This window comes from Ornithorhynchus anatinus, chromosome 1 (assembly GCF_004115215.2).
Source record: "Ornithorhynchus anatinus isolate Pmale09 chromosome 1, mOrnAna1.pri.v4, whole genome shotgun sequence".
Classification (NCBI taxonomy): Eukaryota; Metazoa; Chordata; class Mammalia; order Monotremata; family Ornithorhynchidae; genus Ornithorhynchus; species Ornithorhynchus anatinus.
In genome coordinates, this window is record NC_041728.1 from 37,641,584 (window position 1) to 37,666,125 (window position 24,542).

The 24,542-nt window shown below is 64.0% G+C and overlaps 1 protein-coding gene across 1 annotated transcript in view; it reads right to left on the bottom strand.

The window, feature by feature from the left end:
- The window catches only part of HEATR4 (HEAT repeat containing 4), a 40,773-nt gene extending 17,071 nt beyond the window's left edge, over nucleotides 1-23,702 (bottom strand). The window contains exons 1-13 of the mRNA XM_039911322.1: nucleotides 22,995-23,702; nucleotides 19,118-19,581; nucleotides 18,696-19,033; nucleotides 16,025-16,212; nucleotides 14,616-14,756; nucleotides 12,650-12,850; nucleotides 10,806-10,949; nucleotides 7,814-7,996; nucleotides 6,561-6,721; nucleotides 5,051-5,155; nucleotides 3,336-3,454; nucleotides 2,121-2,301; nucleotides 1,104-1,173 (exon numbers count right to left, since the gene is read on the bottom strand). Coding sequence (XP_039767256.1) covers nucleotides 1,104-1,173; nucleotides 2,121-2,301; nucleotides 3,336-3,454; nucleotides 5,051-5,155; nucleotides 6,561-6,721; nucleotides 7,814-7,996; nucleotides 10,806-10,949; nucleotides 12,650-12,850; nucleotides 14,616-14,756; nucleotides 16,025-16,212; nucleotides 18,696-19,033; nucleotides 19,118-19,567 — 2,281 coding nt within the window. The 5' untranslated portion in view covers nucleotides 19,568-19,581; nucleotides 22,995-23,702. The remainder of the gene's footprint in view (nucleotides 1-1,103; nucleotides 1,174-2,120; nucleotides 2,302-3,335; nucleotides 3,455-5,050; nucleotides 5,156-6,560; nucleotides 6,722-7,813; nucleotides 7,997-10,805; nucleotides 10,950-12,649; nucleotides 12,851-14,615; nucleotides 14,757-16,024; nucleotides 16,213-18,695; nucleotides 19,034-19,117; nucleotides 19,582-22,994) is intronic.
- Between the last annotated feature and the right edge of the window lie 840 nt (nucleotides 23,703-24,542).

Below are 24,542 nucleotides of genomic sequence, written 5' to 3' on the forward strand. Positions count from 1 at the left end.
CTAAGCGCTTGGGGGGAGGACGATGCCCCAGGCGCCTTCCCCGCCCGCGGCGAGCTTACGGGGCGTGGAGGGTTTCCATTAGCCGCCGAATCATCCGGCCGGCAGATGATATTTCTCGAGCGCCTACTGCGTGCGGAGCGCTGTCCTAAGCGCTTGGGAGAGGATCCCCCATCGGAGTCGGTAGACGCGTTCCCCGCCCACAGCCAGCTTACAGTCAGTCGATCGATCCACGCTTAGCGCCCGGCACGTAGCGAGCGCCCGAGGCGGTCCGCGAAAACGAAACCGACGGGGCACCTTGTTGCTTCTTTGGTTGGCAGAGGAGGTGGCTGAGGGGCAGGATTCCATTTCGCTCCCTGGCTCTCGCCCGCCGCTCGCCCAGTCCATCGATCGGTGGACTTCCCCGAGCGCTCACCCGGTGCCGGGCGCCGTACCGAGCGCCGGGGAGAGGACGGTGCGGAAGGTGTGCGACGGCTGCCTTATCTGGAGCGCGGGAGAGCAGGTGAGGTGGCCCCGAAGCCAAGCTCGCGGCGAGCAGGGAATGTGTCGGGCTACCGTTATTCCGGACTCTCCCGAGCGCTCAGTGCAGTCCTCTGCGCGTAGCGGGCGCTCAGTAAGTACGATCGCACGAATGGATGATTTATCTCCATTCACGTCTGTCTCCCCTTGGAGACCGTAAGCTCGTTGGGGGCGGGGAACGTGTCCGCTCAGCGTTATCCTGTCCCCGCCCGAGCGGTCAGCGCGGTGCTCCGCGCGCAGTAAGCGCTCGGTAAATGAACGGGTCATTGGTCTCTGTCGCCGGCCGCCTCCCCTCCTAGACCGTGAGCTCGCCGCGGGCGGGGAACGGATCTGCTTGTTGTTATTCTGTACCCCCCAGGCGCTTAGGCCGGGGCGCCCTGCACGCGGTGAACGCTCGCGAAGCGCGAGCGAATGAAGAGCTCAGGGGGAGGGCCCATCTGGCCTTGGGACGGTCGGGTCATCGAGCCGAGGGGGCGGCGGGAAATTTTGGAAGAAGAAAATCCCCCCCCGGGGCGCGAGGAGGCACGTGGGCGATCTCGCTCGCCCGCCCGGTTTCTCGGCCGGCGAGAGCCCCCGGCCGCGGATACCTCTGATGGCGTAGGCCTTGATCTTCCAGGAAGGATCGGACCGCACCAGCTTCAGGAGGCTGTCGAGCACCTGGGAACGGGGCGTGAACCGACGAGCGAGGATCGTCCTCTCCCAGGCGCTCGGGCCGGGGCTCCGCGGCGAGCGGGCGCTCGCTAAATACCGTCGAATGATCGCTGAAGGGCGAGGGCCGCCAGCCGGCCATCGGTCAGTCGTATCCGTCGAGTGCCCGCTACGTGCCGGGCGCTGTTCTGAGCGCCCGGGGCAGCCGCTGTTCTTGTCTGTCCGTCTCCCCCGATCAGACCGTGAGCCCGTCGGAGGGCGGCGACCGTCTCTACCTGTCGCCGATCCGTCCGTTCCAAGCGCTCGGTACAGCGCTCTGCACATAGTAAGCGCTCCGTAAATACCGTTGAATGAATAAGGTAATCCGACTGGACGCGGTCCCTGTCCCGCACGGGGCTCACGGTCACGCGCCTGACAGGGGCACGCGGTAAGCGCTCAGTAAACAGTAATAACGTCGGTATCTGCTAAGCGCTTACTACATGCAGAGCACCGTTCTGAGCGCTGGGGGAGATACAGAGAGGCAGAGGCGGGATTCGCACCCACGACCTCCGACTCCCAAGCCCGGGCCCGTTCCACCGAGCCGCGCTGCTCCTCTATCCAACCGAACGAAAGAACGACAGAGGAGTTTCTCTCCTCACGACTGGCGGTTCTCGAGCGGCGGGGAGACGGGGGCTGACCGTTTCGGGAGAAGAGCGAAGCGCGGGCTGGGGTGGGAAGACGGGAGCGTGGCGAGCGCTTAACAGAGACCGTTCAAAACAGTAAATGAAAGTCAAAAAAGGGGGGAGGCGGGAAGGGCTCGAGGGCGTCGGCTCGCCGTGGGCGGGGAACGCGTCCGTGGAGGGTTGCGCTGCCCTGTCCCGACCGTCCGCCCGGCACCCGGTAAGCGCTCGATGCACAGGACGGGACGAACGAACGCCGGCAGAGGGGGACGCCCGGCGGGCTCTTCTCCCGCTCACCATGCGATCTCCGATCCGCAAGGCTCCGGCCGCCAGGCAGGCTCCTCTCCTCACGGACACGAAGTCGTCGGAGAAGCAACGAAGGAAGCCCGGAAGCAGCTTGGCCGTCATCAGCCGGAGCCACCCGATCAGAGTCAGGGCTTTCGCTCGCTCGCGGGAGTCTCCGTGACTCAGTTTCACCCTGCGGGACACAAGGCGATCCTTGGAGAAGCCGGCCTGGCGGATCCGGGGCCGGGGCGCCGTTCCTTCGGTCATCCAGTCGTATCCGTCAGCGCTCACGACAGCGCTTCGCGCGTCGTCCGCGCTTAGCGAAAGCCATTATCATCGACCGATGTGAGCGTGTCTGCTTTTCTCACTTGTGACCTTCCCAGCTGTAAGAACTTCCGTCTCTCCCGTTAGTTTCCACTCTTTATAAGCAGGGAATAGTTTCATCTCGTCGCGGGCGGGGAAGGGGTTCCGCTTACTGTTCTGCTGACCTCTCCCAAGCGCTCAGTACGGCGTTGCGCACACGCCAAGCGCTCGATGGACCCGCTCCCCCGGTCGCCTCATCAGTCGGTCGCTCGGTCAATCGGTGGTATCGATCGCTCGCCCGGCCGTATCCATCGAGCCCTTACTGTGCGCGGAGCGCTGTACTGAGCGCTCGGGAGGGGACACCCCGACGACATACCGGACACGCTCCCCGCCCGCGGCGGGCTGACAGCCTGGGACCCCGTTTCGAGTCTCCGCCTCCCCGTGTCCGAGCGTTCACGGTGCGCGGAGCGCTGTACCGACCGCTCGGGAGGGTACGCTCCGACCGAAATCAGCGGCCGCGTCCCCCGCCCGGAGTGCGTCGACCGCCCGGGGGGGGGGGGGAGACGAATGATCCGTCAGACGGAGACGAAGAGCGGGAGCCGGGGGACTGCGCCCGACCCCATCATCCACCCCAGCGCCTAGTACGGTGCCCGGCACAGAGTAGGCGCTTAACCGACACCGTTTAAAGACGGTCCGAGTCGCCCCGCCCTTTACTCGCCTCCCCCTCCCGTCCCCTACCTCTAATTTTTCTCTGTCTGTTAACGCCCGTCTTCCCCTCCAGACCGGAAGCTCGCTGTGGGCAGGGAGCGCGCCTGTCCTACTGCCCTCTCCCAGCCGCCGTCCGCGCCGTAAGGGCGCCGTAGATCCGACCGCTCGGTCGGCCCCCTCCCTCTTTCCGCGGGAGCCCCGGCGGCCCAACGGCACCTGAGCTGGTCGTGAATTTCCTTCCCCAGTCTCATCTGGCCGAGAGCTTGGGCCGCAGCCCGCCGCACTCCTTCGTTCCAGTCCTTCCACATCAGCTGGCTCAGTTTGTTCTTCAGATCCTGCAAGGCGGAACAGCCCCACGTCGCCGTCCGGCGGCCCCCCCCCCCCCCCCCCGGGGACCCGGGTCCTTCCGACTCCCGGGCTCTACCCGCTAGGCCCCCGCGATCCAAGACCGTGCGGTGACATCGCGGGGAAGCGGCAGGTGCGCCGAACAGACGCAGGCGAACACGTGACGGAGAGACGGATGGGGACGTGGATCCTGAGGGAGCTGACGAGCCGGCCGGACTCGTTCCCTGACCCCCCCCCACCCCCCAAATCAGGGAACACCTCCTAGAGGAAGGGCTTCGAACGACGTGAGCCGTGGGAGTCGGTCGGACCGAGCCGGGAGTCGGGTTCCCGGGGAGCAGCGTGGTCTTTACGATATCGCCGAGATCCGCCCTCTCCTCTCCACCCGGACGGCTACCCCACCGCTCCGGGCTCTCGTCAGATCCCGGCCGGACCACCGTGTCGGCCTCCTCTCCGACCTCCCTTCCTCCCCTCTCGCCCCGCTCCGCTCTATCCTCCGCTCCGCCGCCCGGCTCATCTTCCCGCGGAAACCATCTGGGCGCCTCACTCCCCTTCCCAAACACCTCCGGCGGCTGCCCGTCGACCTCCGCTCCCAACGAAGACTCCTCGCCCTAGGCTCCGAGGCTCTCCGTCCCCTCGCCCCGTCCCACCTCTCCTCCCTTCTCTCTCTCCACCGCCCGCCCCGCACCCTCCGCTCCTCCGCCGCCCGCCCCCTCGCCGTCCCCCGGTCTCGCCCGTCCCGCCGTCGACCCCCGGGCCGCGTCCCCCCGCGGTCCCGGGACGCCCTCCCTCCTCGCCTCCGCCGAACCGATTCTCTCCCCCTCTTCGAAACCCTACTTAAAGCTCACCTCCTCCGAGAGGCCTCCCCGGACCGAGCTCCCCTTCTCCCTCCGCCCCCTCCGCCGCCCCCCCTTCACCTCTCCGCAGCTAAACCCTCTCTTTCCCCCTTTCCCTCCGCTCCTCCCCCTCTCCCTCCCCTTCCCCACGGCGCCGTGCTCGTCCGCTCGACCGTATACCTCTCCGTCGCCCTATTTATTCCGTCGACGAATTGTCCGTCGCCTCGATTCCATTCAGTCGCCACCGTTCTCACGAGACGCCCTTCCCCTCGACTCTATCTATCGCCGTCGTTCTCGTCCGTCCGTCTCCCCCGATCGGACCGGGGGCCCGTCGGACGGCGGGGACCGTCTCTATCCGCGGCCGACTCGTTCGTCCCGAGCGCTCGGTACGGCGCTCTGCACGTAGTAAGCGCTCAATAAATACTATTGAATGAATGAATAGTGAATAGAGCCCGGGCCCGGGGGTCAGAAGGACCCGGGTTCCGGTCCCGGCTCCGCCGCGTATCCGCCCCGTGACCTTGGGCAGATCACTCGGCTTCCTCCGGGCCTCAGTCCCCTCACCTGTAAAACGGCGATCACGAGTGACGGTAGTAATCGTGGTATTTATTAAGCGCTTCTCACGTGTCGAGCACCTTCCTAAGCGCGGCGGGAGGCGGGCAGGTCAAGTATCGCCCTCCGACCGTCCCCCCCCGACCCCCCGCGTCTCCCCCCCCCCCCGTTTCTCGTCCCGCCAGGAACAGGGCAAATCTTTACCCGGCCGACGGTCCCGCCGACTCGGGAGAGAGCCCGGCAGGCTAAAATCCTGTCTTCCCACTGGCAGCTGTTCAGCTCGACGGCCAGAAGAGCGTGAATCGGGCCCTGGAGGCGGAAGAAGAAGAAGAACTGGGCCGTCTGTTAAGCGCCTACTCTGGGCCAGGCACTCCGCTAAGCGCTGGAGGCGAGACAAGCCCATCGGGTTGGACGCGGTCCCGGTCCCGCGGCGGGGCTCGGGGGCTCGCATCCTGGTTATCGTGAAGCCCTCGCTGTGCGGCAAGCGCTGGGGTAGGTCCCCGCCGATCGGGGTGGATGCAGTCCCTGTCCCCCATGGGGCTCACGCTCTGAATCCCCATTTGACAGACGGGGTGACCGAGGCCCGGAGAGGCGAAGCGGCCCGTCCGAGGCCACGCGGGAGACGGGCGGCAGAGCGGGGATTGGAACCCGGGTCCCTCCGAGATCTGGGCGCCGTCCGCTAGGCCGCGCCGCTGCCCCGTGAGCTCCCGCGGGCGGAGGACCTGTCCGCCACGAAGCGGGGCGGCCTAGCGGCTAGAGCACGGGCCCGGGCCTCGGAAGGACCCGAGTTCTACCAACCCGGGTCCATCTGTTCGGCGGGGATTGAGCGCGCGGGGCGGGACCGCGACCGCCCAACGCGATCAGCTCGTCTCGGCCCGGCGTAAGCGCCTGACGGCTATCACTGGAGAAAACGCGGGCCGGGGACCGGGCCCGACCTCATTCGCTCGTTTCTACCCTCGTGCACGTAGTAAGCGCTCAACGAATACTACTGCATGAATGAATTCTTAGGACGGCGCCCGGCACGGAGTAAGTGCTTAACGGAGACCGTCGTCACTATTGAGTACCACGGTTACTGTTGGTATTGCTGTCGTTTCCCTGGAGGACGGCGTAGCTTAGTGGCAGGAGCCCGGGCCTGGGAGTCGGGGGTCGCGGGGTCGAATCCCGGCTCCGCCGCCCGTCGGCCGGGTGACTGTGGGCAAGTCGCCCCGCTCCTCTGGGCCTCAGTGACCTCATCCGGAAGACGGGGGGACCGAGACCGTGGGCCTCCCCGTGGGACAGCCCGATCACCCCGTCTCTCCCCCAGCGCTTAGAACGGCGCTCTGCACGTGGTAAGCGCTTAACGAACACCAGCGCTACTACTATTGTCTGCTGTGTGACCGCGGGCGAGTCCCTTAACTTCTCGGGGCCTCAGTTACCTCCTCTGTCAAAATGGGGATCGAGAAACGCGAGCCCCACGGGGGACAACCCGATCACCCTGCGTCTGCCCCGGCGCTTGGGACGGCGCTCTGCACAGAGTAAGCGCTCGACAAAGACCGTCATCCTCATTATTAGCGTCACTAATAAATACCACCGTTATTACGATTGCTCTCGTCTCCCCGGCGCCTGGCACCTAGCAGGTGCTAAGAGAAACCATGAAAGATAAGTATTAATAATCCCCGACCTTCCCGATCCCCTCCTCTCGCTCGCTGCCCGGGTCCCGGACCGGCCGCCTTACCGTCTGCTTGTTCAGGTGGCTTAGCAGGAGGAAGACCTGTGCCTCGGTCTCCCCATCCTTCCTGTCGAACAGCTGCGAGAGGATCCTCTTCAGCACAGGGAAGGTGGCCGTCCCGCCCAGTGCCAGGCACTGGGCGGCCGCCCAACTATCGGCGTCGTTCCCTGAGGGGAGGAGGGCGGGACGGACGGGTGAGGCACGGGCAAGGCGGACAGGCGGCGTGGCCCAGCGGGCAGAGCCCGGGCCGGGGAGTCGGAGGGATCCGAGTCCCAACCCCACCTCCGCCACCTCTCCGCCGGGAGGCCCCGGGCTCCGGACCCTCGCTGCCCTGGGCCTCGGTTCCCTCATCGGGGAAACGGGGATGAAGACCGCGAGCCCCACGGGGGACCGGGTCCGACCCGATCGGTTCGGATCCACCCCGGCGCTCGGGACGGTGCCCGGCCCACGGTCGGCGCTCAACAGACGCCGCGACGGTTATGCCGCTCCCCCTGCGGCGCTCAGCTCCGTGCCCGGCACACGGTGAACCCTTAACGGATACCGTAAAAAAAAAAAAAAAAAAGGGATCCAAATGGCTCGTCCCTAGAAGGTGACCGGCGGGGCGTTGGGAGTTCGGGGAATTGGGAGGACGTGATCCCCGGGGTGAGCGCCCACGTCTCAGAGGGGCAGACGCCCGCTCGCGCCGCCGCGACGTTCTTCGGCCCCACTGCAGCCCGGCCCCGGGGAACGGAACCGAACGGTCCTCGGGGCGCGACGCCACCGGGGTTTTCTTACTGGCTCCCGGCCAAGCCTAGAGAGTCCGGGCAGGGAGCGGTGGGAGAACCTGCTTCCCAGAGGCCGGCCCTCGCTTTTCCCGCCCGTCGCCACAGGTCAGCCTCCCCGGCATCCGAGGAACGTGCATCTCGCCGCTCTCTCGGGCGTCGAGGCCGGCGGCGGAGACGGGAGGGACGTGGAGGCCAAACGACGGTTTCACTCATCCCAGGGTGATGACGGTACGAATAATCGTGGGATCTGGCAAGCGCTCGCTGGGCACTAAGCCCTCGATACGAGCAATCCGGGTTGGACACGGTCCCCGTCCCACGTGGGGCTCCCGCTCTCCATCCCCGTTTTCCAGAGGGGGTAACGGAGGCCCAGGGGGAGCGACGGGACTCGCCCGAGGTCACCCGGCGGCGGGGCCGGGATCAGGACCCACGACCGCCCGCCCCCCAGGCTCCGCTACGCCGTGCCGCCTCTCGGGATGATGGCGGAGGAGTCCTCACCCTTCAGAAGGGCCCGCTCCATGATGTCTCGGGCCTGCCGGTTTTGCGTCCGCATGGCGTACTGGCAGACGGCCGCCGCCATGCTCACGTTGACGTTCCCGTCCGACAGGGCTGCCCGGAGCGCGGGCCGAAGGTCCTCGGGGATGTCTCGGACGGGCGGGGTGGCGACCCGTTCCTCGGGGTCTAAAAGCAGAGAGGAGGGAGGGGACTAGCCCCCCGGCTTCCGGGAATCCCTCCGGGCTCGCCCCGCCTCCACGGACCGTCCCCTTGCTGGGGACGACGGTCGGTCGGCTGACGGTGTTTACTGAGCGCTGACCGGGGGCAGAGCACGGTGCTGCTGTGCGGCTCCGGGCGAGTCACTTCCCCCGTCTGCAAAACGGGATTGAGACCGGGAGCCCCGGGAGGGACAGCCCCATCGCCCCCCGCCGCGCTTAGAACAGCGCTTGGCACCTGGTAAGCGCTTAACGGATACCGTCGTCGTCATCGGTATTATTATTTCCAAGGGCTTGGGAGAGGACACCAGAACGATAGGACGCATTCCCCGCCCGCAGCGAGCTTTCGATCTCGTCCCGGGGCGGCTCCACGGAGGCGTCTCTCCCAGAACGCCCGGGCTCCATCCGCCGTCGTTGCGGGGGCGGATCCGGAGCGTCCTCCCGGGCCGAGCGGGGAAGCGGTCGGCCCGAGCCTCCGCCCTCGACTCCGTCCCGTGCCGCCGCCGCCCGGCTCGGGGGACTCGCGACCGGCAGCCGCCGGCCTGCCGCTCGCCGGCCACGGCCCGAGCCGGGCCGGGAACCGAACCGGCCTCCGCCCGACCCTCCCTCCCGTAGCCCGGACTGGTGGAGGACCGGAAACTCTCCGGGTGCGACCCTGCGAGCGGGCTTACGGTCTAAAAGACCGTATCACACTCTCAGAGAAGCGGCGCGGCTCAGTGGAGAGAGCGCGGGCTTGGGGGCCCGAGGTCATGGGTTCGAGTCCCGGCTCCGCCACTTGGCAGCCGTGGGACTGTGGGCGAGTCGCTTCGCTTCTCTGGGCCTCGGTGACCTCCGCTGCAAAATGGGGATGAGGACTGCGAGCCTCACGTGGGACGACCTGATCACCCCGTATCGCCCCCCCCCCAGCGCTTAGAACAGGGCTCGGCACACTGTTTTGGACAAATACCAACATTATTATGATTATTACCCTCCCAAGTGCTCAGTCCAGTGCCCTGCACACATTAAGCGGCCACTAAAGGCGACTGATCGATTGGGTGGTCGTCTGTCCAACGCCGCCGATGCCCAAGAGCAATATTTTTTGCCAGCGGTGTTCGTTAGGCGCTTACTACGTGCCCGGCGCCGTGTCAGGCGCCGGGGTAGGTACGGGCCAATCCCGCTCGACACGGTCCCTGTCCCACGTGGGGCTCACGGTCTTCGTCCCCGTTCTACGGAGGAGCCCAGAAAAGTGAAGCGCCTCGCCCACAGTCACACAGCAGACACGTAGAGGCGCCGGGATTGGAACTCGGGGCCTCCGCCTCCCAGCCGTAGCGGCTAGAGCCCGGGCCTGGGCGTCAGAAGGTCACGGGTTCCGATCTCGGCCCCGCCACTCGCCTGCCGCGTGAGCCGGGACGAAGCCGCTTCACCTCTCCGGGCCTCGGCTCGCTGGTCCGCCAAACGGGGGCGAAGCCGGCGCGCCCCACGTGGGACGGGGACCGTGCCCAACCCGCCTCGCCCGTGTCCGCCCCGGCGCTCAGTACAGCGCCTGGCACCCGGTCCGCGTCAACAAATACACCGTCCTGAGCGTTAGAGAAGCAGCGCGGCTCCGTGGAAAGAGCCCGGGCTCGGGAGTCAGAGCCCGTGGGTTCTAATCCCGGCTCCGCCACTGCCGGGTGACTTCGGGCAAGTCGCCTCGCTTCTCTGGGCCTCAGTTCCCTCATCTGGAAAACGGGGTGGAAGACCCCGAGCCCCACGTGGGACGTCCTGATCGCCTCGTATTCCCCCCCCCCCCCGCCCCCCGGCGCTTAGAACGGTGCTCGGCCCCCAGTAAGCGCTTAACAAATACCAACATCGTCATTATCGTTATTGAAGACCGTACTTATTAGGCTCTTTCCACTGTGTAGTATTTAGCACCCGGCCTAACTTCTGCACTCACGTTAACGGAGCCAAGTCGCCATCTGGGAAAGGGAGACCGGGGGGGGGGGGGGGGGGGGTGTCAGAGACTAAACGAGGAACGCAGCTCAGTGGAATCAAATGGTTTCCCCCGAACGGACGATCCAAAAATGTGCCCTGTCTCCCCAGAGCAACGAGGGTGAGCCGGCCCCCCGGTGCTGCTGATTTGGAGAAGGCCGGGGGGTGGGGACCTGTCTTCCAACTCCTCCTCATCGGACTCTCCCAAGCGCTCAGAACGGCGCTCGGCCAACGGTAAGCGCTCAATAAGTGCCCCCGAGGGAATGACCGTAAGCTGCTTGGGGGCAGGGGACGTTTTTACCCACTCCGTTGCGTCGTACGTTCCCCGACGCCCGGCACGGTGCCCTGCACACGGCCAGCGCTCGATAAATACCTCCGATGGATTCCGCCACGGGGAGATGAGTGGGAGTCTCGGACTGAACCGAGCTCCATCGAGAGCACTCGATGACTGCTCGACAACCGATCGACCGGTGGTAATAATGATGCCGGTATCCGTTCGGCGCTCACGATGTGCCGAGCACCGTTCTAAGCGCCGGGGGAGATACGGGGGGATACGGGGTCGTCGGGTCGTCCCGCGGGAGGCTCACGGTTTAATCCCCATTTTCCAGCTGAGGCACAGAGAAGCGAAGTGACTCGCCCACGGTCACCCAGCTGACGAGGGGCAGAGAGCCGGTACTCTCCCGAGCGGTTCGGTCCAGTGTGCCCTGCAGGCAGCAGGCGCTCAACGGATACCGCCGATTGATCGATTGTGCTCCCCTGAGCGTTTAGCCCAGTGCCCCGCCCCCAGCGAGCGCTCGATGAGTAGCCCCGATCGTCGAGAGCGACGGGCCCACCGGCCTCCTTGGCGTCTTCCAGAGGTCGGGGCCGTTCGAGGGCCGCGGAGGCACAGGTGGCGATGGCGTGGATTCGCACCCCGTCCTGGACGTCCCCCAAGAGTCTCAGCAGACCCTCCACCGTCGCGTCCTGCCAGCGGGTTGCTAACGTCGGGCGGGGAGACAGGAGAAAAAGGCGAGGGTCGGTCATCGGGCCGCTCCGATGCCAGCGGGAGTCACCCGAAGGGGGTAGGGCCCGGGAGTCGGAAGGTCCCGGGTTCTCGTCCCGGCTCCGCCCCTTGCCTGCCGGGTGACCCCGGACGAGTCACCTCACTTCTCTGGGCCTCAGTTCCCTTATGTGGAAAACGGGGATCGGGACTGTGAGCCGCAGGTGGGAAAAGGACTGTGTCCAGTCTGTCCAGCTCGTTCATTCATTCATTCACGCAACGGTATTTATCGAGCGCTTACTATGTGCGGAGCGCTGTACCAAGCGCTTGGAATGGACAGATCGATGACAGATAGAGACGGTCCCTGCCCTCTGCCGGGCTTCCGGTCTAATCGGGGGAGACGGGCAGACGAGAACGATGGCGAGAAATAGAATCGAGGGGAAGAACATCTCGTTAAAACAACAGCAAATAAATAGAATCTACCCGCGGTGCTCAGTACGCTGCCGGGTACATAGTAAGCGCTTAAATAGCATTTGAAAAAAAGTATCCTGAGTCCAGAATCGAGACAGAAGAAAGACTCCGTCTGATTTCTTCTCCCCTCGGGAGGGCAGCGACTTGGGTGGTTTCCCTCCGGCCCTAATCCGTTCATCCGTTCCTTCCGTCGTATTTATTGAGCGCTTACTTTGGGCAGAGCGCTGGGCCGAGCGCTTGGGAAAGTACAGTACGGCGTTAGAGCGAGGCAGTCCCTGCCCACAGCGAGCTCACGGTCTAGATGGTTCTCGTGACCGGTCCTCACCCGGCGGGGGGGCCGTTTCTTTTACGGTATTTGCTAAGCGCTTTACGGAGGCCGTTAAAAGAAAACGACGGGGGTGGGGTCCGCCTATAAATACCATCCTGTCACGTGCTCCGCGCGCCGTGGGCATTCGGTAAGTCGGTCGATGGCATGTAGTGAGCGCCTACCGTGCGCGGAGCGCGGCACCGAGCGCTCGGGAGGGGACGATACGACAACGCGACAGAATTCATCCCCGCCCACGACGAGCCGACAGTCCGGAGGGGGAGGCAGACATTAAATGGATAAACGACGGATCCGGACATACGCGGTGCGGGGCTGGGACGGGGCGATGGATAAAGGGAACGGGCCGGGGCGACGCGGGAGGGAGTGGGAGAAGGGGAGAGGAGGGCGCAGTCAGGGAGGGCCTCGCGGAGGAGGTGGGCCCTCGATAAGGCTTTGAAGCCGGGGAGAGCGAGTCAGTCATTCATTTCACATTTATTGAGTGCTTACCGTGTGCAGCGCACCGTACTGAGCACTTGGGTGGGTACGATATAACAGTAACCAGACAGGTCCCCCGCCCACGGTGGGCTTACGGTCTAGAGGGGCAAGTCACTTAACTCCTCGGGGCCTCAGTTCCCTCAGCCGTAAAATGGGGATCAACCGCGAGCCTCGCGTGGGACGACCCGACGACCCTGTATCTCCCCCGGCGCTCAGAACGGCGCTCTGCACCTAGTAAGCGCTTCACAGATACCAACGTTATCGGACGGGGAGACGGACACCGACAGAAATGAGAGAGAGGGACGGAAGTGCCGTGGAGCGGGGATGAATAAAGGGAGCGAGTCGGGGCGACGCAGAAGGGAGCGGGAGGACGGGGGGGGGGGGGCTCGGTCGGGGAAAGACTGGTGGAGCGCCGCCCACTAACTCACTGAGCATCCAGGAGGTCTTCCAGTCCCTCAGCATGGCCCGAAGAGCCCGCAGCTCCCAGGGCGGATCTTCGGCCGATTTGCCGGCCGGCCTTTCTCGGCGGCCCCGGGAGGTGGCCGCCTTCTCCTGGTCCATCTGCAGCAGGTCCTTGGCCGGGCTGGGCGGGGCGGTCCAGCGGAAGGCTCCCCGTTCGGGCCTGCGAGCTGACCGGAAATCCGGACGATGGAACGCTCCCGCTCTTCCTTCTCCTCTTCCTCCTCCCTCTCTTCCTCCTCCTCCTCTCTGTCTCCTTCTCTTATTCTTCCTCCTCCTCCTCCTCTCTCTCCTCCTCCTCCTCCTCCACTCCTCCTTCTCTTTCTCTTAGTACGGTGCCCTCCTGACAATAAGCGCTCAGTAAATACCGCCGATCGATCCATCGCTTCCCAGCCGTGCTACCGTAAAGGGCCTTCCTACTGGCCACCCTGCCTCAGTCTACCCTACCTACCGTTGATTGGACCGTACCCCTAAACCGAATTTCGACCCCATCATTCCGGTTACTCTCAGCGGCTTCCCATTCCTCCCTGTATCATCATCTATAGTGTTTCTTGAGCATTTAGTGCGCAGAGCACTGTATGAAGCCGCCTGGCATCGAAAGGAAACTCCCACCCATTGGAGTCGTGGAGCGGAGAAACGGCGACGGACGGGTAGAGGCGGCGTGGCCTAACGATAATAATAATAATAACGGTATCTGTTAAGGGCTTACTATGTGCCAGGCACCGCTCCGAGCGCCGAGGAAGATACGGGGTCGTCAGGTGGTCCCGCCGCGGGGCTCACGGCCTTCATCCCCATCTGACAGATGAGGAAACGGAGGCCCGGAGAAGTGAAGGGGTTTGCCCAAGGTTACGCAGGAGACGGGCGGCGGAGCCGGGATTAGAACCCACCTCCCGCGACTCCCAAGCCCGGGCTCCTTCCGTTGAGCCACGCTGCTCCCCGGGCCTAGCGGACAGAGCACGGGTTCGGGAGTCCGAAGAACCCGGGTTCCAATCCCGGCCCCGCCTCTCGGTCGCTCTGTGACCTCGGGGGAGTTACTTCACCTCCCTGGGCCTCGGTTCCCTCATCTGTAAAACGGGACGAAGACGGCGAGCCTCCCGTGGGACGGGGTCCTCCGCCCAACCCGATTAGCCTGTCTCTACCCCAGCGCTTAGTACGGTGCCTGGCACGGAGTAGGCGCTAAACGAACACCGCCTCTCATCACGATTCTATCATCGTAATACGCTCATCACCATTGCTTTATATAACAACAACCCCGGCTCCGCCGCTCGTCCGCGGCGGGTGACCTCGGTTAAGGTCACGGCGCTTCTCGCCACTTCGCTAGGCCTCAGTTCCCTCGTCGGTAAAAGGGGACGAAGACCGTGAGCCCCGCGTGGGACAACCTGATCGCCTCGTGCCCCCCCCCCCCCCCCCGCCCCGCCGGCGCTTAGGGCGGCGCTCGGCACCTAGCGAGCGCTCAACGAACGCCACCGTCACCGCGATGGGCCCCTCCGGGACCGTGGATGTCCGACCCGATCGGGTCGGATCCGCCCCGGCGCTTAGAACAGCGGCCGGCGCGTAACGAGGGCCTAGCGAGCGCCGTTAGGGAAGAGCCCGGGCTCGGGGGTCGGAGGCTACGGGTTCCAATCCCGGCCCCGCCGCCTGTCAGCTGGGTGACCGGGGGCAGGTCATTCCACTTCTCTGTGCCGCGGTCACCTCGTCTGTAGAATGGGGGTGAAGACCGTGAGCCCCACGTGGGACGACCCGATGACCCCGTATCCGCCCCGGTGCTCGCCACGGGGCTCTGCACAGAGTAGGCGCTTAGTAAATACCAACATTAAAACGAAAGATTAGGGTGGCTGTTCGGGGGGCGGGCGCGAGAGGGACCCCGAGACCACGTAAGCGGGGTCTCTGACCCTCGGCAGCGCAGGTCTCCGGGGGCCCCGGCTTCGTCCTTACCTGCCTCCGGAGGCAACTGGGAACCCCACGGGTCCGGAGGCTCAGGAAAGACCTTGGGCAAGTGCTTGCGGTACTCATTCAGGTTTTCTAGCACAATGCGTTCCCTCTTCCCACCGGCCCGGTGGACGACCCCGCCCGCTCCTGCAGACGCACGGGAAGAGCGGGTCCCGAAAACCCTTCAGAGAGACGGCACGGCCTAGCGGGGAGAGCCCCGGCCCGGGAGTCGGAAGGACCCGGGTTCTCCTGGCGGCTCCGCCGCTCGTCTGCCGCGGGACCTCGAGCGGGTCACTCTCGCGTGGGTCGGTCTCCTCCCCCGTCAGATGAGGATTAAGGCTACGAGGCCCCATCCGGGACAGGGACCGTGTCCAACCTGCTTTGCTCCTACCCACCCCAGCGCTCAGTACGGCGCCTGGCACACGGTAAGCGCTCGGCGATGACCACGGTTAGCCTTGTGATTATTATTACTTGGACCGTGAGCCCCACGTGGGTCAGGGACCGTGGCCAATCCGATTAACTCGTATCTGCCCCGGCGCTCAGCACGGTGCTCGACGCCTAGCGAGCGCTTAATTCAGTCATCCGTTCGTTCGGTAGTATTCGTCGAGCGCTCGCTACGTGCGGGGCGCTGTACTAAGCGCCTCGGACGGACGGATAACAGCTAGAGACGGCCCCTGCCCTCTGACGGGCTCACGGCCCGATCGGGGGAGACGGGGAGACGAGAACAATGGCGATAGACAGAATCGATCACTCGATATCACAGAAGGGGCCCGGAGGTCAGAAGGACCCGGGTTCTAATCCCGGCTCTGCCGTTCGCCTGCTGTGTGAACTCGGCCGAGACTCTTCACTTCTCTGGGCCTCGGGTCCCTCGTCCGTCAAACGGGGATCGAGACTGAGAGAGCCCTAATGGTGATAACGCTGGGGTTTGCCGAGCGCCTACTGCGTGCCGGGCACCGAACCGAGCGCCGGGGCGGCGGATAGGAGCCGGTCAGGTTGTCCCGCGTGGGGCGCACAGTTTCGATCCCCATCTTACCGAGGAGGGAACTGAGGCCCAGAGAAGCGAGGTGACTCGCCCCGGGCCGGGATTAGACAGCTTTTTTTTCGTTCAGGTGGTATTGGTTAGGCGCTCCCTACGCGCCGAGCACCGTCCTAAGCGCTGGCCCTTCACCTTCCGCCTCCCGGGCCCGGGCTCGGTCTCGACTCCGCGCCTGCTTCTCCTGCTGCTGCCCGGCGCTGTGAGGGCCTGGGTCCGCCCCGACGGTCTCGTCTCCACCCCGGCGCTCAGGACGGCGCCCGGCACGCGGTAAGCGCGTAACGGGCACCGCGATTATTACCGGCGGTATTTTAACGACGACGTAGGGGCGGGTTATCTCCCCCCCTCCGTCCCCGCAAGCCTCGGACCCCGGTTTCCTTACCAAAGTAAATCTCCTGCTCGAAGGCGTTGTCGGTAGCGAAGGCATATTTCCCCGCCCGGGGGTTTGCCCTCGGCGGTCGATGATAAGGAGGGGCCCGGCGCCGGCCCTGTTCCGTCAGGAGATGCTCGGCCGTCTTATTGCTCACCCGCGTCTCGGCCGTGGGCGCCTGCGGCAGGTAGGCCGGCATCCTGGAGGGGGAGATGATAACGATGACGACGACGACGATGGCAGTAATAATGACGAAGGTATTCGCTGAACGCCCACTACGTGCCGGGCACCGTTCTGAGCTCTGGGATAGATACGAGGTCATCAGGTCGGACCCAGTCCCTGGCCCTCGCGGGGCTCACGGTCTTCATCCCCATTCTCCGCACCAGGGAACTGAGGCCCAGCGAAGCGACTCGCAGAGGGGTCACGCGGCGGACGTGTGGCGGCGGCGGGATCGGAACCCGGGTCCTTCTGACCCCCCCCGGGCCCGGGCTCCAGCCGCCAGGCCACGCAGAGGCCCGCTTTCACGTACTCTCTCCGCGGGGGACCCACCGCCTATAACGCCCCGGAGGCCGTATCGGCCCGCGTTGGTCCGGTCGTATTTATTGAGCGCTCACCGTGGGCGAAGCACTGTGCTGAGCCCCTGTGGTCATTTTGATGGTACTTGTTAAGGGCTTACTAGGTGCCAGGCGGCGTACTGAGCGCTGGGGTGTCTGCGAATTAATCAGGGTGGACACAGTCCGGGTCCCACGAGGGGTGCAGAGGGGGGAACCGAGGCCCACTCAGTCGTATTTGCCGAGCGCTTACTGCGGAAAGAGCACTGCGCTGGGCTCTTGGGAGAGGACGACGGAACGGCAGACCGACACGATTCCCTGCCCACGACAAGCTTACGGAGGAGTCAGGTGACTCGCACCCAGCGGTTGAGCGTCGGAGCCGGGATCGGCACCCGAGTCCCTCTGACCCCCCACCAGGCCACGTTGCTTCCCGATAATAAGGGTACGATACGACACTATATTTATCGGTGTTATTATGTATCATCGAAGGCCCACCTCCCCCAAGAGGCCTTCCCCGACGAAGCCCCCATTTCCTCGTCTCCCACTCCCTTCCGCGTCGCCCCTGAAGCAGCGTGGCTCGGTGAAAAGAGCGTGGGCTTCGGAATCGGGGGTCACGGGTTCGACTCCCGGCTCTGCCCCGCTCAGCCGGGCGGCCGTGGGCGAGTCACTTCGCTTCTCTGTGCCTCGGTCGCCTCATCTGTAAAATGGGGATTATCCGCGAGCCTCACGTGGGACGACCCGATTACCCCCGTATCTGCCCCAGCGCTCAGAACGGTGCCCTGCACGTGGTAAGCGCTGAACAAATACCAACGTTATTATTATTTACTCTCCTTATTCGTCCCTCCCTCAGCCCCCCAGCCCCGAGGACCACGTCTGTCATTCATTTATTGGTATGAACGTCCGTCTCCCCCTCTGGCCTTCGATCTCCTTGCGGGCAGGGAACGCGTCTCCCAACTCCGTCCTCCCGTGCCCTCCCGAGCGCCTAATACAGTGCTCCGCACACAGCGAGCGCTCGACAGACACCGTCGGTTAACTGACCGATGAACGGACACCGTTAAAAAAGCAAAACGGGACGGCCAAACGCCTAACCGTGGTACGCCGGAAGAAGGGGCCCCGACTCCTTTCGTGAACGGCTCCGCGGGTGGGCCCCGGGGGCCCTCCCGCTCGAGCGCTCAGTACGGCGCCCTGCGCGTAGCGAGCGCTCCGTAAATGCCGACCGACCGACTGGCCGAGGAACGGGCGCCCCCGGGAGAGAACCGAAACGCGACGACGGCGAGCCGCCCTCCCCGCGGCAGACGGCTCTGCCGCTCATTCATTCAATAGTGTCTACTGGGCGCTTACTGTGTGCGGAGCGCCGGGCTAAGCGCTTTGGAACGCACGAGTCGGCAACGGACAGAGACGGTCCCCGCCGTCCGACGGGGGAGACGGGCGGACGAGGACGACGGCGATCGATAGAGTCGAGGGGAAGGACGTCTCGTAAAAACAGCGGCACCCGTCAGCTGTGTGACCGTGGGCGTGTCACCTGACTCCCCGGGGCCTCGGTTCCCTCATCTGGAAAATGGGGATGAAGACTGTGAGCCTCACGTGTGTCCCTGTCTCTCCCCCAGCGCTTGGAACAGGCGCTCCGCACGTAGTAAGCGCTTAACCGACACCAACGTTATCGCCATTATTAAACGGGGAGGAGCGGCCGTGAGCTCATCGTGGGCAGGGAACGTGCCCGTCTGTCGCCGTAGGGCGGCGCGGCCCACGGTAGGCGCTCAGTAAGTACCGCCGACTTCCCTTCCGGACGGCTCTGCGGGTGGGGTCCTGGGGCCTCCTAGCTCAGGCGCTCAGTACGGAGCCCCGGAAGCGTCGCGTGAAGCGTGGCTCGGCGGGAAGGGCCCGGGCTTCGGAGTCGGAGGTCACGGGTTCCACTCCCGGCCGGGCCGCCCGTCGGCCGCGTGACCGTGGGCAGATGGCTTCGCTTCTCTGGGCCCGTCGCCTCGTCCGCAGAATCGCGTGGGACGACCTGATCGCCCCAGCGCTTAGAACGGCGCTGTGCACGTAGCGAGCGCTTAGCGGATACCGGCATCGTCGCGAAGCCCGCCGACCGGCGGGCGGACGCCGCTCGGAGGGCAGCGGGGCCGGCCTACCTGTAGTAGACCGGGAGGAGGAGCTCCGCCCGCTCTTCCGGGCGGCCCGGCGCCCGGGCGCCGGGCCCTTCCAGCTCCGGGGTCTCCTCCCTCTCCAGCTCCGCCAGGAGTTCCAGGTCGCTGGCCGAGGTCAGCTCGTCTCGGATGCGGCTCCAGTCGTACCGCCGGTGGAGGAAGCCCTGCCACCTCTCCGGGAGCCCCCCGGGCCCACCGGGGGGGCCGGGGCCCTTGCTCGCTATCCACCGGGCCGTCCGCTTGTCCAGCTTCTCCAGGACCAGGTTTTCCCACTCCCACGCCTCCCTCTCCGAAGGCCGGAGCCACGGGCCGGCCCCCCTCCGCTCCGGCGTCCAGCCCCCGGGGACGGGCCGGGGCCCGGCCGGCGGATCGAGCCCCGCGGGGGGCGGCGGAGACATTTTACCGGCCGCGTCGTCCGCCCCGGCCGCCCTCCGCCTCCCCCGGGGTTTCCTCGGGCCCTCGGGTCCCGCCGGCCGCGGCGGAGAGGCGGACGCCTCCTCGGGCTCGGAGGGCCGGGGCGGGGGCCGGAGCCCGGGGGGCCTCGGGGCCCTCGGCGCTTGGACCCCGGGCCTCGCCACGACGTCGGAGGGGTCGTAGAGGCGAGCGAAGTCGTAGCGGCCGTAGAGGAGGCTGGCCGGGGCCCGCTGCCGGACGACGTCCTCGGAGAAGCCGAGGTCGGCGGCCGCCGTCTCCAGGTACCGGGCCTCCAGCCGTTCGCGGCGGCGACGGTGGAGGGGCTCGGCCGGAGGGAGGCCCGAGGGGCCGTCGCTTCCCCGACGGCTGCCGGTCCCGGAGGGTTTCCCCTCGGCGTAGAGGGGGAAGGGGTCGTTCGCGTGGAAGAAGGCCGAGGGCTTCATGGCCGCTCCTACCGCTGGGAGACGGAATTCGGATCGGGAGGTGGCCCGGCCCTCGCACTTGCATTTTGCGCCCTCGATTCGCCCCTCCCACAGCCCCGCGGCGCCTCTCCTGGCTCAGTGGAAAGAGCCCGGGCTGGGGAGTCAGAGGGCGTGGGTTCGAATCCCGCCTCCGCCGCTTAGCCGTGTGACTTTGGGCCGGTCGCTTCGCTTCTCCGGGCCTCGGTTCCCTCATCTGTAGAATGGGGATGAAGCCCCGAGCCCCGCGGGGGACAGCCTGATCGCCCCGTATCCCCCCGGCGCCTAGAACGGTGCCTCGCACATAGTAAGCGCTTAACAGGTACCACCGGTATTATAACTATCATTATTATTATTTATTATTATTACGTCCTGACCCGGCCATCCTTTATTTCCGTTCACCTCTCCGGACTCGGCTCCTTGGGGACGGGGAACGCGTCTACCAATTCCGTCCGGGTGAACCGGACGTTCTCCCGTTCCGATGTCGGAGCGGACCCGCCCAAGCGCTCAGCGCGGGGCTCGGCACGAGGTAAGCGCTCGGTGAATCTCGCTCACTGATCGCTCGCACCCCTTACTCACCCCTCCCCCTACCCCGTAGCGCTCACCTGTCTGTCATTTCTTTCTTTCTGTTCGGGTCCGTCTCCCCGTCCGGACCGGAAGCTTCCTGTGAGCGGGGGAGGCGTCCGCCGACCCCTGCTATACCGTTCTCTCCGAAGCGCTTAGGACAGGGCTCAGCGCCAAGTGAACGCTCACTAGATACCGTCGACTGATCGATCCCCCAGCCGCACGGCACTTATATCCGCGGCCGACGTTTCTCTGTTTACGTTTATATTATATTTATATTTATCTATCTGTCTCCCCCTCTGGACCGTCGGCTCGTTGCGGGCGGGGAACGTGCCTGCTTGTTCCGCTGTACCGGACTCTCCCAAGCGCTTAGTACAGGGTCGGCACACAGTAAACACCGTGGTTTGAGTGACTGCACCCTCCCCTCAGGCCCACAGGACCGGGGTCCGCGTCCATCATTTCTGTATTCATTTATTTACATTCATGTCCGTCTCCTCCTCTGGACGGAAAGCTCTCTGTGGGCAGGGAACGAATCTACCCGCTCTGTTCTGTTGGACTCTCCCGAGCGCTTAGCGCAGTGCTCTGCACGCAGGCGGGGCTCAAACTGTATCGCTGATGGAAGTGCGATTGGCGTGATTGACGTAACTGACGGAAATAAGGAACTTCCGACCGCAACACCTTTATCCGAGGGTGACTGTGACGTCGGAATAAATGTTTCTTCGTTAGGTTTTTTAAGGTGTTGGTTAGGCGTTGGTTCCGTGCCGAGCACCGTACTAAGCGCTGGGGTCGATACGAGATCATCGGGTCCCACGTGGGGCTCACATTCTAGGTAGGAGGGAGCACAGGTGTGGAATCCCCGTCTTGCAGACGAGGGAACCGAGGCCCAGAGAAGTGAAGCGACCTGCCCGAGGTCACGCAGCAGGCGAGCGGCAGAGCCGGGATTGGAACCCAGGGCCCGGGCTCTAGCCACTCGGCTACGCTGCCTCCATTCTCCCCACTTTCCGAGGCTTTTTAAAATCACACCTCCTCCAAGAAGCCGTCCCCGACTGAGCCCTCCTTGCCCCGTCTCCCTCTCCTTCCTACGTCACTCTTGCACTTGGATCGGCACCCTTTAAATAAAGAAATCAATAGGTAACGACGGTGGTCGTTAAGCGCTTACTATGCGCCAAGCAGCGTCCTAAGCGCCTCACCCCGCCCTCGGCTCACGTACGTATCCGTGATCGATCTTAAGGTCTGTCTCCCCCTCCGGAGCGTAAGCTCCCGGTGGGCAGGGAACACGCCGACCAACTCCGTGGCGTTGTAAACTCCCCCGAGCGCTCAGTCCAGTGCCCCGACTGCAGGAAATCGCTCCATAAACACGACCGGCGGAAGGAGCCCCGCGCCGAGGGAAGATTCTCGGTTTTTCAGGGCCCCGAATCTCATCGTGGGTCCAGGGGCGACGTCGCTAAGAGTGCGAGAGCGGTGTTTCCCGCCTGCCCCATCTGTCAGAGAAGTGACCTGCCCGGGCTCACGCCGGGATCAGAACCCGGCTCCTTCGGATGCCCGGGCCCGTGCTCTACCCCCCAGGGCACACCGCTCCTCGGTCTCCTCTCTCGCCACGGCTAAGGGGAAGCGGCTCGGCAACGAGAACAGTAAGGATGGAGCCCAAGCAGGCGTCTGGAAGACGGGGAGCAGCCCATCACAGGTCTCTCCCGCGGTTCCCGTGGACGCCTACGCGGAGCCGACGACCGTCAGGAAGGCGGCGAGGGCGGCGAGGGGGAGGGAGAAAATTCGGACACGGGCCAAGTGGGAGGGCCCAGTTCCCTAGATCCAGCCGCCCCGGTGGAATCGAGTTCGGTGAAATGAGCGAGGCGGGTTCGGAGGGGAAGCAAGCCGTCTTCACAACGCAAAACCGAGATCTCAGATCGGTGGCCTGCTTAAAAAAAAATGATCGGGTACCTTCAGATGGTGGAAGCGGCGACTGAGAGATAGCACGGCGTGGCTTGGTGGGTAAAGCTCGGGCCCGGAAGCCAGGAGGACCTGGGTCCCGATCCCTGCTCCGCCACGTGCCTGCTGCGTGACCCTGGACAAGTCACTTCTCTGGCCCTCGGTGACCTCATCGGGAAAATGGGGATTGAGAGTGTGAGCCCCATGTGGGACGGGGACTGTGTTCGACCTGATTCATTCAGTAGTATTTACTGAGCGCTTGCAGCGCTTGTACTAAGCGCTTGGAATGGACAGATCGGTAACAGATGAGAGACGGTCCCTGCCCTTTGACGGGATAGACTTCTGTCTACCCCAGGGCTCACAACAGGACCTGCCACATAGCAAGCGCTTAACGAGTACCATTATTATTAACAATAGCGATAACCGATTTCGGTTCAACGAGCGAAACGGGTTCGGATGGGAAGCGAGCTTCAGAACACGACCCGAGAGCTCGGATCTGTGGCCTTTGGAAAAAATGATCTGGTACCTTTACATCGTGGAAGCGGTGACTGAGAGAGATAACACGGCTTGTGTGGAACAGAAGGGGAAGCCACCAGCTTTCTCCCCCCCCCCCCCCCCCCCCGCCACAACATCAATCGGTCAATCAGTCAGTCGGTCGATCGTATTTTTTGAGCACTCACTACGTGCAGAGCACTGGACTAAGCGACTGGGAGAGGAGAGTAGAACAACGGATACATTCGCTGCCCACAAGGAGCTTACAGACTAGAGAGGGATGACAGACCTTCGTATAAATCTATAATATTTAAGGATATGTACCTAAGAAGCTGATCCCCCGCCTCCTTTCCGACACACGCCTTTTGTCTTTACTTTGCAGCCTCTCTTCCTTTATGAACTGTCACCTGTCGCGTTTATGCTCACTCACCTAGTGACAGTCTTTCCAGGGGGACGAGTTCCTATAACGAGGCCTTCACTCGGCCGCTGTCGGCCCGTAATTTTCCATCTCTTGGGGAGACAGCAGGGCGCTTTGCATCTTCCTTGAAAAGCGTCCCTCCGCAGGACAGTCTTGGAGGAAGGGGACAGGTCGGAATTTCTCAGCTCCTGGTTTCCCAAGTTCCCGGGCTGTTTACGCTGGTTACCAGGCAACGGGGATGTTTCTGAATTCCACCGCGGCTGACATTTTCGCTTCACTCTCAAGCTCTCCGTTTCAAAAATGACTTGGATCTCCCTCCCGGGAACACCGGGAAAGCGAACCTCACCGTGTTGACGGTGGGTTTGTTGCCCGGTGAATAAACCCGGAGGTTTTAACGTTGGCCGGGCTCAGAGGGTCTCCTCGGCAGCCCGTGTTTCGACACGTGTGGATCCTCTTGCTAGAAAAATTAAGTGCCGGGGGAAGATATGAGCAGAAGCGAGAGGTACACGGATGTAGAGAAAATGCCAGTGAGGCGGAATTATATTCTCCCTCCGTCAGCCTGTGGGCAGTGGGAAAACCCCACCTCAGTCGATCGGATTTATTGAGCGTCTGCCGTAGGCACAGCGCTGTGCTGAGCCCTTCCCAATGTCACTTGTCCTCGTGACACTGACGGCGCTGAGAAGCTAATATTTTTAGCTACTTCGGGCCAGGGCGCATTCTCCCTCTGAACCGAAGAGAGACCTGGCTGGAAGTGAGGAGTCTCTTCTCTAACCTCCTCCTGAATCCTCTCCTCAGGGCAAGCTTGCATTTGTCTTTTTTTTAAAAAAAAAAAAAAATGGGATTTGTTAAATGCTTCCTGGGTGCCAGGCAGCGTCCTGAGCGCTGGGGTGGCTAAAAGCTAATCAGGTTGGACACGGTCCCTGTCTCACCACACAATCAGCAGACACGTTCCCTGCCCCTAACGAACTTACAGTCCGGAGCGGGAGACGCTAACGTGGATAAATGAGAAGTGTATAATATATAAATTTAAAGATAGCTACGCCAGCGCCACAGGCTTGGGCGAATATCGAATGCCCAGAGGTCACACATCCAAGCGCGTAAAAGACGCCGAGGGGAGAGGGCGCGGGGGAAAAGACGGCTCAGTCGGGGAAGGCCTCTTGGAGGGGACGTGACCTCAGTGAGGCTCTGAAGGGGGACAGAGTGGGGGTCTGAATGGCGGGGGAGGCCGGGGGAGGATGCGGGAAAGGGGTCGGTGGTGAGATAATAATAATAATAATAACGTTGGTATTTGTTAAGCGCTTACTACGTGCAGACCGCTGTTCTAAACGCTGGGGTAGATACAGGGTGATCGGGTTGTCCCACGTGGGGTTCACAGTTTTAATCCCCGTTTTCCAGATGAGGTCCCTGAGGCACGGAGAAATGAAGTGACCTGCCCACAGTCACCCAGCTGACGAGGGGCGGAGCCGGGAGTCGAACCCGTGACCTCTGACTCCCAAGCCCGGGCTCCTTCCACTGAGCCACGCTGCTTCTCTTACGGGGCCCGGGGAGTAAATCTGGCGC